Source organism: Lagenorhynchus albirostris, chromosome 8 (assembly GCF_949774975.1).
Source record: "Lagenorhynchus albirostris chromosome 8, mLagAlb1.1, whole genome shotgun sequence".
Classification (NCBI taxonomy): Eukaryota; Metazoa; Chordata; class Mammalia; order Artiodactyla; family Delphinidae; genus Lagenorhynchus; species Lagenorhynchus albirostris.
Genome location: NC_083102.1, coordinates 66,657,513 through 66,671,722, shown reverse-complemented (window position 1 = coordinate 66,671,722; position 14,210 = coordinate 66,657,513). Strand labels below are relative to the sequence as shown.

The following is a 14,210-nucleotide window of genomic DNA, read 5'->3' as shown; positions in this document are numbered from 1 at the left end:
AGTTTGTTGATGTTAAAAACTACTGGTATATTTTTTGGCATTATTTGGCTCAGAATCCATTCTTCCCGTTTTGTTTTAGAATAAGCTGACAGCACATCTTTTCCCACAGCACCTCAGGGTCTGGTTAAACTGAGAGTTTCAAAAGTAGGCCATCTTGTCGTTACTTTTAGTAGAGTATCCAAGACAGAGAAGCTTTCTTTGTGAAGTAGCTTTCATTTTTCATTTCCATAACATCTAATGACATGAAATTGTGCACATATGCATATGCACTGTAATTTACAAGGTTTCTGTTTTCTTTCAGATCTGAGCGATCAGCTGCTGGAGGTGGTTGGCTTGGAAGGAGCTATGGAGATGGGGCAAATATACACAGGACTGAAAAGTGCTGGGCGGCGGCTGGCTCAGTGCTCCTCTGTGGTCATCAGGTAGCTCTTTCTCTATAATTGAGAAAGGAGGTTGACATGGCATAACTACAAATTAATTAAAGCCATACAAGACTCTGATAACCATGTTTGTTTTATCTGTGCCTCAAGTTATCAGTGATTAATGCTGATATATTTCAAAATAATGAAAATGACAGTATTTACAAAGTGTTGGTTCACTGTTACTTACCATGTCCATTGGAATTTGATTCTCTTTTGTTGAGACCGTGGATACAATTCTAACATACAAATTCTACCCCCTCTAATCTGGCTCACACTCAGTTTAATTTACTGAAGCATCAAAGTATCTACTAGGCAAATTACCCAATGGAAACACTGTTGACGCACCATTAACTTACATTCTTTCATGGACTAAAGTCTACCATTACTTCTATAAATTAAATAATGGATTATTATAAAGTAAGATTTTATATGTGTATTACATTTAAATCTTTACAAAAAACATTTTTTCAAAATTTTACCTGTAGAGAAAAGGTCTATTTTTACCCTAACGTAAAACTACAGATTATAGCACAGATATTATTGGTGTTATATATATGAAAGTGTTGATACTGGAAAATCTGAGATGTCAAACACTTTTTCTCCACATTTACAATGTGGGTTTGCATGAAAACAAGGGAGGCCCTTTTGGCTGTAGGAATTCTGATTGTGGCATTAAACATAAACACTACGTTTGTCTTTTGGCATCCAGAATTTTTGTTTATATCACGACAGTTACCAGGAAACTCTTAACATTCCTGTAACTAAGACACCTTTCAAAGTATTCATTAATAGTCAAGAGTTGAAGTTCCAGGACTTCCGTGGTGGTCCAGTGGTTAAGACTCCGAGCTTCCAGTGCAGGGGGTGCGGGTTTGATCCCTGGTTGGGAAACTAAGATCCCACATGACACGTGGTGTGGCCAAAAAACAAAAGTTGAAGTTCCTTTCAAAGAGATAACTTGAGTGCAGAGCCCAGTTATTACCATATTTGCATTCCCTGGTCTCATAATTTTTTATGGGACATATAGTCTGTTGTATCAAGTATTTCCATGTTAAACTTAAAATGAAATATTTTTCCCCAGGACTAGCAAGTCTCTGCCAATGCAGATCGATGGGGAACCATGGATGCAGACCCCATGCACCGTGAGTACAGAGTAATTAAAATGCTGTCACTTTCAATTTTGCTTCCCAGATACTATATATTCCCATAACTAACTAATCACATACTCCTATAAGTACATAATCACAATACCTAAGCTTTGGACCTATCACCCAGTACCGTTTTGTTTTTTTTTTTTGGCAATGATTAGCACTTGAATGTTTGTGTTAGCGAAAGTATAATCTTTGGATACCGTAGATCAATTATAAACTCTGGAACTAAGCAAAATTGATAAAGTTTCTCTTAACCTTTCTTGTACTTATTTCAGAACGACTTATAAGAAAAATATTTATGGGATCGTCAAACATAATTCTCCCTGAATTTATTACCCATCTGTTCTTTTGCCTCCACTTGGGGATTTGAGGTCTTCCTTCTCTATAGAAAAACGACCATTGTAGTTGTTCTCTGCATACTGAGATATTATTTCACTCAGACATTTAGATCTCCCTAAATTTCATTTGTATAGTGAACATTTTATTGCATTTCAATAAATATGCTAGGCACTTCTCTTGGCACTAAGAATAGAAACCTGATCAATAATATACGTCATGATCAATAATAAAACATAGGAATAATAGAACATGGAATAGAATGTATTCAATAATATAATTGTCCTCAAGGAACTTACATTCTGATAATAGGAGATTAAATAAATTAATAAATATAAACAGACGCATAATAAATATAACTTTTGATTACTAGCATTATGAAAAATGACAAAGAGGAACTGGATGGAGTATGAAGAGTACTACTTTATTTTTTTAGTTTTATTTTTATTTTTTTGCGGTATGCGGGCCTCTCACGGTTGTGGCCTCTCCCGTTGCGGAGCACAGGCTCCGGACGCGCAGGCTCAGCGGCCATGGCTCACGGGCCCAGCCGCTCCGCGGCACATGGGGTCCTCCCGGACCGGGGAACGAACCCGTGTCCCCTGCATCGGCAGGCAGACTCTCAACCACTGCGCCACCAGGGAAGCCCGAAGAGTACTACTTTAGACAAGTGAGTCTGGGAGCCCTTTTTGAAAGGAGGGTCAAAAGCTCAGTATGTTAAACAGTAAGAAGGATGACGGAACGACAATTTTTAGAGGTAGGGTGAGAGTGTAAGAGGTAAAGTAGAAAAGATGGGCAGGGGACAGATCAAGTAGAAAAAATGATGGTAAAGAATTAGCATCTGATTCTAAGTGCAGTAGGAAACTATTGAAAGATTTAAGTATCATCTGATTTACATGTTTAAAGTTCACCTTAGCTGCTATGTGGAGAATGGATTGTACTGAGTAGCAGCTGGGAAACGGGGTTTATCAGAGTGGTCTGGGCTTCGGCAGCAGAAGGGGCCAGGAAGTGGGTGGATTTGAGCTACACGGTGGAGGTGAAACAGGGAGAAGTTGTTAATGAGTTCCCTTTGTGATGAGGGATTGGAATGAGGGAAAGGGATGAATGGAGGGTAGCTGTTATCTGTGAATGAGGGTACCATTTACTCCGTGGTTAAAATTGGGAGGGGGAAGTGTTTAGGGAGTGACAAGGTTCTTTTTTTTTTTTTTTTTAATTTTTAAAAAATTTTTTTTTTAGAGGTAGGTAGGTCTTAATCTTAGATTAATACAAGCATTGTGCTAAGTGCTGGTGTTTAACATGGTTGCAGGTGAGTGGTGTTGGGGGTTTTTGGAGAAATAATTGACATACAACATTATATTAGTATTCATTAAATATTCACACAAACTCTAAATAACGGATATCACCATTTTTCAGATGGAGAAAACTGAGTCATTAGGAGGTCAGATAACTTACTCAAGGTCAGGTATGTAGCACATAATGGAACTCAAACCCAGGACTCTGATTACAGCCCGTTCTCTTAACCACTAGTTAGCTACCAATTTCAAAGAGCACAGCTTAGCATATACCATGGGAGTCTTAATTTTTACCTTTCTGTTGGTTTTACTCTGAAGCGTTTGGCTCAATCTTTGTGTACAGCACATAAATATGACTTTTTGTTTACTCCTGGTATATTCCTTTAGCTAATTGAACCCTAAGTTTGTGAAATCCATTAATTATGTAATAATAATGTAAGACAAACTTGTCAAAAAATCTTTCAAAAATGACTACTTCCTATGCCTACTGCTATCTCTGTACTTGGTTCCAAATATCCTTTAAAAAAATTCCTGTTCCTCCTTTTACTAGCATGTATATATTTACATCTTGTTTTTCTTCACTCTGCCAGTGACACTTCTGAGTTCACGTTTACACTCACATGGATATTAAAGGTCTTGTTTTTGTTGTTTCCAGTGGTGGTGACGATGTGCTGTTGGTAAAGATTAGGATGATGGTGCTAGGGGTAACATCACGATGGTGATGGTGGAAAAAGTGGTGAAACTTATGGTGACGGTAGTTCTGATGATGCTGGTGGTAGTGGTGATGGTGGTGATGGTGGTAATGATGAACTGGTAGAGTTGCTGTCACTGATGGTAGTCACAGTGGTGGTGGTGATTGTGGTCATGTTGCAGGATGGTAGTGGCAGTGGTAGAAGCAGTATTCTTGTCTTAATGAAAGGTCACTTTTCTTCAGCCTGGGTCACAAAAGAATAAATGAAAGACAGTGAAACAGAACACCTTCCATGAGTACTTTGCATTCCTTTGGACTCTTCTCAGGGAGAAGGGAAATTTAGTCCCTGTGCCATGTTTTAAATCAAGAAGGATTAATGGCAATAAAAATATCTAACATTTATTAAGCTTTTAGTTTGTGCCACATAGTTTGAGACACTTGACCTGTATTGACAAATTTAATTCTCACAGAAATCCTATAATAAGCTTCATTTTGTGGATGAAGCAACTGAGGCAGACAAAGGTTAAATAGTTTGCCTGATTCCACCCAGATAGTAAGTGGCAGAGTAGAACTTGAAACGCATGTAGCCTGGCTCCACTGTCTGCACTCTTCATGACTACTCCCCACGCTGGATCTCCACCTGAGAAGGCCCCAGGCCATCCCCTGTGACCCTCCGCTCCAGAGTATGACCTTTGATAAATCACTTACTGCCTCTCCCTAGCTTTAAAAAGTCTTTATCTATTAAAATGTAATTAGTGCATTATAATACTTGTAGCTTATTTCACACAAGCTCTTCTAATGACTCTTTTGTTAACTTTTCTCTCAGCGAGTAACACGATATTCGTTTCACCTATTAATTATCATGATCTAAACAATTGTTAAGTTACTAATTTTTATATAACGACTATTTAGTTTTCTCTCCGTGTAAACTCTCTTATTCATTTAAAACATTTATTGCAGTCAACACAGTGGACCAAGAACTGTACTAGACTATGGCTCGTTATTGTTATTTCGCATCCTGGCCAACTCTTCTTTTCCTAGAACCACATGGAGATCTGAACTTTAAATTTCACTTTAACTGAAGAGAGTATTTAGTATTCATAGTGTTGGTATGGTTGAACTTAAGAGTGTTCTTTGCTTCAACTGAATAACACGTTTCTCTTACAGAACATAAAAATGGTAGAATGTTAAAATTCTTCGCTGAATTTAAATATCCATAAGCTGATACTCAATTTATGAAGAAATTGCTCTAGATATAATTTTAGAGCACAGCAGAAGTTCTGCTTTTCTTTAAGTGCAATATATAAAATAGAAAATCATGTGATGAGTGGGTCTTGATTCTTACATCAGTTAATATTTTTTTAAGAATCAGAGTAATATAAATTCTGAAGATAGGTGTGTTGATGGTTGCACGACAGTGTGAGTGTACTTATGCCATTGAACTGTATACTTAAAATGGTTAAAATGGTAAATTCTCTGTTACATATATTGTATCACAATAAAAAAAGTAATTGAAAAAAAATAAGATAATATTTACTTACAAATTTCACTAATCCTAAGTTCCAATTACCAGGAAAAACAAAAAGCTTAAAACTGTCTCTTCACATGTTGTAATTATTTTTAGGACCTTTTAAATTATCTCACTATAAAGTAGTCAACAGAAACTTGTTAGATACTCCTTTGTTCACAGTTTTGTAATAGTCACTGAGTTAACAGAGGATGGATTTTAGCCATTTAACAGTTAGCTATGTTAATAAGCATAACAAACTAAAGACACAATTAATTCTAGAAGACATTGTATTGAAACAGTTCATGAAGAGCCTTTCTTTAGGGTGGACTCCAGAGCCTAACTATATTCCCCTTCCTATCTTCCTCCCCATTCCTTCCTCCTGACCACTTCAAACATACTGACTCTGTTGTCCATATGTTCCCATTGTGGGGGAGAAAAAAATGAACAGCTTAGCGGGGAGACAAGGAAGAGCAGTAATATATGGGAGGTCAGACACTCGGTCAGATTTCATTTTGTATCTGCACACCCAGCCCTCCCACCCCAATTTATTCTGAGTGATGGGTGTCTAGTAAAGTTTCATTAAGTGAGGAGTGACCATGCTAAGCCTCTGATTCAGTGTAACCAAAATGAACGCATCATGTACCTCCTTCCATCTCCTCCCCATCCACCATATACTGACTTTTTCTTTCAATTCCAAAATCCCTGCTCCTCCCTTTACCATATTGAGTTAGTGGAGCCCAGTGTTTCCTAAGCTAGAAATCTGAGAGTCATCCTGTACTTCTCTCCATACCGTAAAATTCACTAACTGTGCCCACTTGATAATATGGCATATTTCTGGACTCTTTCTTTTCATCCCTACCACCATTGTCCTAGATTTGGCCCATTTCATTTCTCCTCACTCTCAGCAATAGCCACATCAATCTTTCCCCATCCCCATGTTTTTTTTTTCTATTTAGATCCATCCTTCACTTTTCTACCAAAACGATCACTAGAAAATGCTAATCTCACCATGACACTCTTCCAATTAGAACATTTAATTACTTTCTATCTGATAAAATATAGTTTGAATCAGGCTTCCTGTTTCACTGCTATCATCGCTTACTTCTTTTTCATATTTTCATATACTTTCCTCTTGCCCAAATAAACCTTTCCCCTTCTTTAGTTGAGTTACACAACTCATTTTTTGAGATTCATTTCATGCTGCCACTCCTCCATAAATTCTGTTTTGAATATCACCCCTCCCTTCACTCTATCCCGTCCCTGACCCCAACTAGTCTAAAAGCGCAGCCCCAGTGCTTCATAGCTTTATCAAAGAACTAACTACGTTAAATTGAAGTTATCGGCTTTTCTGACTAGCTTCTGGGTAGACGTAAGCTTATTAAGGTCAGGCACTATGATTTTAGTCATCCCTGTACCTGCAGAGCATAGCACTGTGCCTCACACATCATTAGGCTGCCAACACCATGTGCATTTTGAATTCGTGAGTTTCTTAAATAATTCTTGGGGTAGTATAATAATTTTAAAAACTGCTTTCTACTAAATCTTTCACTGAACATAATGTAGGTTGGCTAGCAATTCATTCACATATTTTTCATATATACATACATGTAAAAGTTATTTTAAGTTATCTTTATTCATTACATTCGCAAAGCAAAGAATTTTGAATGTATCGAAGAAGAAATACTTTCTCAACCTTAAAAGATGTAATCTTTCTGTTTCCTGAAATAGGACGATTGAACTTTTACACATTGTATAGGCTACATTCTGTTAATACGCTGAAATATTAATAGTCATGTACTAGTTATTACTTGTGTTACTTTTATGAAAAGTAATGCCAAACAGGTTGTAATGCAATATCACTCTGGGTGCTTTGTCTATGATTAAGTCAGAAAGGATTCCTGAAACTTTCTTCCACGTGGTAGAGAATGGGAGGGACGTCACAAACAGATCATAAGCTAAATGGTGAAATGACCACAGGTAAAATATGAAAGTGATAGCTGAAGTCAAGGCAACTTCTGGAAGGCATTTACATGTGTTTTGGTCTCTCTTTGCCTGTTTTAAATACCTTCCTTGGTATAATGCTTCTCAGGACTCTGACCCACTTGCCCAGTCTCAGCCTCTAGTATTAAATACCTTCAACACTCAACTCAGCCCTGAGCCGGTAATTAGCCAATCCCCGCCAAGCCTGGTAGTCTTACTGCTTTAAGTGTGATCCCTAGTATTCTTGGAACAGATACTTGGTCATTTAGTGCCCTAAGAGCCACTGCCTCCTTCAGTCCCCATTTCCACTGAGTGGACCATTCTATAAGATGCTGCTTTCTGACTTGCATGCCACTTTGCGTCTCTGGCTCTAGCTTCTAGTTGATTCACACATCGGCTAGTTGCCTAGCCTTTGCTCGTACCCTCTCTTAGGAAGGCTGGATCTTTTTCCCATGGCCCTAGACACTGAAGTTACTTGGAGTTTATCTTCATTTTGACACTCGTTTTTGCAAAGAGAATATATTCAGCACAGCTTTAAAATGTAAGCTCTTTAAAAAGAGGAACAGTGTTTCAGGGCGTATTAAATTTTTTCTGATGTGTTTGTTGTAATTATTTAAAATAATCATAAATCATTTCCTGAAATACAATTTAATCTCAGGACATTAAGATAGAAAATAAACATTTTATAAATGTAAGATTTTCCAGTCCCAGGAATTTAGTGATATGTAGATGAAGGCTAACTGAATTTACAAAACACTGAGATGTCATTGAGATGTTTGGAAGAAACCATGGTAATAATGCTTAACAGTATTTAGCATCATTTATGATATACTGGTTTCTGTTCTGTACATTCATATTGATTTTTATTTAATCCTCAGAACAACCCTAAGAAGTCAGTAAAGTTATTATAACTCCCATATCATAAATTTAAAAAGAAACAAAACCTGAAGCAGATAAGCCAAGCAACTTGACCAAGGCCACACAGATAGAGGTATTCAGTGGGCTCTAATGCCTTTTCCCTTAATTATGATGTTTTGTTGCCTCCCTCAGTGGCTTGTATTAGTAATCAGTTACAACTCGACCATTTATAACAGAATTCAGTTCTTTTTCACCTTATTTACATTTTTTCTCTTTACTTAATACATTATTTTTTGCTTCCCAGTATAGCCAAAGCCATCCATCACATTGCCAGAATTACTGCTGAACAACATAACTATGATCATCCAACTCCCTGATCTCAAAGTTCATTGCCTCCTCATTTCACACAGCGTAGAGTTCAATATCCTTGTCATGGTATTAAATCATTCTCCCAAGGCTTCCATCAGCCAGCCATGCTTCATAGGGACCACTTTCCAAAGACTTTCTACTCATACTGCTTAATTATGTACCTGCAATCTCCATCCCCTATTTTGTGGTTTAGAAATAGATACATTTTTCTGGCCTTCAAGCAGGCTCCCAGGAAATCTGTGGTTTCTTCCAGCAGTTCTGTAGGACCCATGGTTTGCATTTCTTTCATTTAATCTTACCTACAGTTTATTATTTTGCCTGAATCAATTATCCTGTGCTGTTGGGATATATATATATTTTTATAAGTTACTTCAAAATCTTTCTGGAAAGTGATGGGATATAAATACATATATACTAAAAATAAAATAAAATCCCTTCCTTCAATGCCAAACTTAGAGACAATTTCCTCATGAAACCTTTTAACTCCCCATTTGTCTGAAATAACTGCCTGATCCTTTATACTCCTGTGACTCTGTTAATATCTTCTTAATGCCATCCCAATGCACAGCTTTGTATTTCAGCAATGCATGTATGTGTCCAGCTCTTCTGACTTAATTGTAAACATTTTATGATTTCATCCTTAATTCCTCATCATACCTCACATAGTGTCTTTTACATAATATGGTTTCAGATGAGAAGTCCACATGTGAATCATTGCTCTGCAATAGGTAATGCAGCGTTTTTCTCAGGCTGCTTTCAGGAATGTTTCCCCTTGTCTTTACTTTTCAGTACTTTGATTTTGTTGAGTGGGCATGGATTTCTTTAAGCTTATTCTGTTTTAGTTTCTCTGGACTTCATGAATCTGTAGGTTTATGTCTTTTGCCCAATTGGGAAGTTTTCAGCCATTATTTCTTCAGATACTGATTTAAGCACCACAGTCTTTCTCCTTTCCTTCTAAACTCTGATGACATGTTTTAGATATTTCTGTAGTATCCCAAAAGCTGAGTCTCAGTTAATTTTTTCTTTCCTCTTTATTCTTTCTATTGCTCATATTGGATAATATCTATTCATCTATATTCAAGCTCACTGACTTTTTCCTCTCTTATCTCCATGCTGTTCTTGAGCCCATGCAGTTAACTTTTATTTTGGTCGTTGAGTTTTTCTGTTGTAAAATTTTCAGTTGGTTCCTTTTTTTTTTTTTTTCATATCCTCTATTTCTCAGCTGGCAGTCTCTATCTTACCTTTCATTTCAAGAGTGTGTGCCATTACTTCTTGGAGCATGGTTATAGTTGCTGCTGTAAATTTCTTGTCTGGTAATTCCAACACTTTTATCATCTCAGAGGTTGCATCACTGGCTGTCTTTCCCCTTGGGAGTTTTTGAGATTTTTCCTGGATCGTCATATATTGAAAAATGTTGGATTGTATCCTAACAATGATACAATCATGTTATTAGACTCTAGGTGTTGTTTAATTCTTGTGGGGAATATTGATTTGTTATTGTTGTTGCTATTTTAGCAGGTAAATGACCCAGTTAGGTTCAGGCCACAAATCCGGGTCTGCTGCCTGTGAGCTGTGGTTCTAATGTCAGTTCAATTTTCAAAGTTTTTGCAGTGTTATTTAGATTTATCCTACATGTACAAGATCTACAGGCTTATCTGGAACCTGGGTGGTGGTCTATCCCCTAATTCAGTGCTCTACATTGTCAGTATGCTTCATAAGGTCAAATCTGTGCATACACTGCTCAGGGGTAAACTCAGGAGATCACATACAACTTTAAGAGATAGTCTTTTTGAGGCCCTCTCCACTCTAGGATCTCCCTGATGTTTTTTGACTCCCAGGGCTCCTCTGACTAGAAATAGAAGGCTTTCATTTCTCTGAACTGCCATGTACTTCTTCATATAGTATCTGCTTCCAGGGCCCTGTGGTAAGGGGATGAAGAGAGAAAAAAATCAGCAGGTATTTGCCCATGCTTTTGGGACCGTAGTTTCACTGACCAGAGAGAAGGGCTTTCCTTTAGTGGAGTTGTAGTCACCTGCCACTGCTATGGAATTGCCAGGAGACTGGGATGGGAGAGATTGGGGTGGCGGGGGGGAGGGGGAGAAGTGACACAAGATACTTCTCTCACCCTCTCTGACCTCTCCCTGTATGTCCTTCATTTCCTACCCCAGAAACACAGGGCTTTTCTTGGAGCTCTCCATCTGTACTTGGTGTACAGTTCCAGGTTTTGAGCTGCCTTTAATTCCAGACTGGGGAATATGAGAAGGGAGAAAAAACAGAAAGGTCATCACTGGCTCAGTGGCACTTCATGCTCTGGTTTCCTTCCCCAATCTACGTGCTGTCATTTGCTTTTCACCAATCCTCAGTTAGCTGCTCCGTGCATTCTGTGCAGGGTTTGTAGTTGCCTTCAGTGGGAGAGACAGGGTAGCACGTGCTTACTTCTTCTTGACTAGAACTGAAAACACCACCACTCTTCTTAGATTTTGTATATGGCCATTTTGAGATCTGCATGAATAGTCCCCATCAGATTGGTATATTATTAGCCGGAAGTACTTATCTGCCAACTTACAGATTTCACAGTACAGTCCCCATTTACATATATTTTACAGAAATTCTAAATAAGTCTGAGGAGTACTCTAAACCTTGAATTATAAATCTTATCCATTTTGAGAAAACTTCATTAATTTTTTCCCATTTTTATGTCCTGCATTTAGGCAGTTGAGACTACACTTACCTTGTTATTTGAGTGAAAATAATTGACCAAAAAGGCAGAGATTCTCTACTCACCTATAAAGATAAAGTTAAGTTTTATGTATTTCTCTAGGCAGTAATGATGTGGATGACCACATGAGATGTTTTTTTAGATTACTTTGTCTGTAGGCAAACATTTTAAGAGTATTGCAAGCGAGTTATGTGATTATATGGGAGGCTTTTAGACCGTGGAGGTGAGGTTAGGTGAATGTTCAAGGTCATGAAGCAAAGAGTTATAAAACTGGGACTGTTTCTAACTTGTTTTTCTACTCCCAAACCTGTCATCAGTTCATTAGGCTTATTTGCCTAAGGATAAAAAGTTGAGAGAGAAGAAAATACAAGGTCTCTGAAATTTTCTGTGATGCATGGTAGTGAGTGTAAGACAGGCAGAGGCAGTGAGACTTTCTCTGGCAGCTCTAACCACAGCAAACCAAACACAGGGCACTTACAGTTGAGAAGCACACTAAGCAATTTTCAGAAAGAGATTGTTTTAACAGCCCTTTCAACTCACTTGTACAGCTGAATATCATGAAAATTCTTTCTGCTTGGGAATACCATTTGAATGAGAATTTCACACGATATTATATTAGGAAGTACAAGGATATCAGACAGATTACTTGTTTCCATAGTTTATATGCTTACGTCTCTCTTGGTTACTAAAGATACAATAAATACTTTTAAAGGCAAACTGTGGCTAGAACAATGTTTCCTGAAAAGAAGCTACTAAATCCTAAATATAAACAGAACATTAAAAGATTTATGGGGAGAATGGGGCAAATTTGAGAAGTAGGAAAACAGCTAGAATTTGCTTATCTTTATGGCAGGTGGGTCTCCTTATACCTACTACCCGGATTAACTGATCACAGACCTGGGAACTGAAAACAGGTTAGAAATTACAAAGCCTTACCACTCTTTAATTATAGAATCTCAACCATTTTATTACAACTTCTGTGTGGCAGCTTTTTATTTGAAACGCATTCTAGGTTTTAATATTTTAGAAGTTAGTTTGAGCAAGCTGGCATCCGCAACTAAAATGGTCCACTTCTCTAGCCCATTAGCAACAATTCAAAGTAGTCTGAGGTTAAAAATATTTTTCACTCCTTGAAAACAGTGTTTTATGGGATTTCTATATGAAGGGGAGGAAAGAACTGCTTAGTAATAATACTGTGCAAAATAACTAGATCCCAATGGGTAGAAAACAGAAATAAAGGCCAGAATCCAGTGTCTCATATATGTTGTATCCGTGACCTCTGGACTTTCAGAGAATTACTTAATCTTGGAACTATTTCCTTATTCCTAAAACCAGCTACCTACAAATCACAAGAGAGTATTGAAGGGTTGTTGAAAATTACTTTGCATCACATTTATCAACACTAAGGAAGTATTAATTATTTTGTGGTATATATTAAGTATTGTTATATTTTATAATGCACCTGAATTTTCTTCTTTTTCATTGTTTGGACTAACTTTCTTGTTATCCTGAATCATACAGGAAAAAAATAGTTAAACTCATGTTATTTTATGTTGGGATAATATATGACATCTATTTGAGATCTAGCCAAAGTGCTATAGAAAATGTAGCAGTGACTTTTACTGTTTTCCTATAATCACAGATAAACTCATACTGGAAAAAAGATATCATTTCCCCATAATATTTAACATCTTTAGTAATTATCTAAAAGGAAAATTATATTAAAACTCATGCAGAATAGAATAGTGCATGAAACCTGCAGGTTACCTAACTCTTGAATCTCCCAAGACCCTTGTGTTAAGTCTATTAAGTTTAAATAATATTAAATAATAGCTAATGTACCAGGTTGATTTCCTGGAAATTAGTCTTATTTTCAAAATTTTATAAGTATATTATTTTCTCATTAAAAGTTACACAGCTATTGAAACGTGACACTTGCTGCCTTTGCAGACACACCATATTTTTTAATCCTCAATAGATATTTATTAATAAATTAATAAGAAACTCCTATTGAGCTGTTGTTGCATTTTCAAAGTAAGTTATACCATTGAACTAGTAGTACTTGCTTAAGCCATTGAAATCAGAGAAAATTGGCACTTTTTTTTTTTTTTTTTTTTTTTAGGTAAGAAGTGGATTTATTTAGAGAGATACAGATTCCCCAAACAGAATGCGGTCTGTCTCAAAAGGCAAGAGCAGCCCTGAAATATGGGGTGGTTAGTTTTTATGGGCTGGGTAATTTCTTAGGCTAAAGAGTAGGAGGATTATTCCGACTCTTTTGGGGAAGGGGTGGGGATTTCCAGGAATTGGACACTGCCCACTTTTTGGCCTTTTATGGTTAGCCTCCAGAACTGTCATGGCGCCTGGGGATGACAGACACATCATTTTTAAAGAATCTTAAGCGGCTCTGATGGCTTACTTTAGAGGGGGAGAAAAGCAGGCAAGGTAACGTGTATTTTTAGTGATAAAAGAAAAAGAGTAACCCATATATTATTGGTAGGAAAATTGTTAATAGGTAGGTGTAGACAGTGAATATTTTCTTGATATGCCTGGAAATTGCATTTTGCCTAATACTTAAATACAAAATAAGAATAAATCTTAAGAAAATACTGCCATTTATTATTCCATGAGTGTAAATCTTGATATTTTGAGGAACAGAAAATGAACAGTCTTCTGTCATCTTGAGACATATTTGGATAATCAGATTGCTGTTCTGGTGGGTATACTTTTTAAGGTGTGAGTGGTAGTGAGACTCCAAAAGCAGTTAAATAAAACATAAACTAAAAGCGTCCTGTTACCTAAGACTTCACTGGTAAATACTCTTACATAATTTTGCATTTCTAAGCCTTTTTCCCCAAAGACTGGCACGTTAGTGTTTAGTGGCATTAGTT

General features: G+C 37.0%; 1 protein-coding gene across 6 annotated transcripts in view; it reads left to right on the top strand.

Moving 5' to 3' along the window:
- Nucleotides 1-14,210, top strand: part of DGKB (diacylglycerol kinase beta) — a 648,769-nt gene that overhangs the window by 611,436 nt on the left and 23,123 nt on the right. For all 6 annotated transcript variants that reach the window (XM_060156129.1, XM_060156127.1, XM_060156125.1 and 3 more), the window contains 2 exons: nucleotides 302-422; nucleotides 1,501-1,561. In XM_060156129.1, coding sequence (XP_060012112.1) covers nucleotides 302-422; nucleotides 1,501-1,561 — 182 coding nt within the window. The remainder of the gene's footprint in view (nucleotides 1-301; nucleotides 423-1,500; nucleotides 1,562-14,210) is intronic.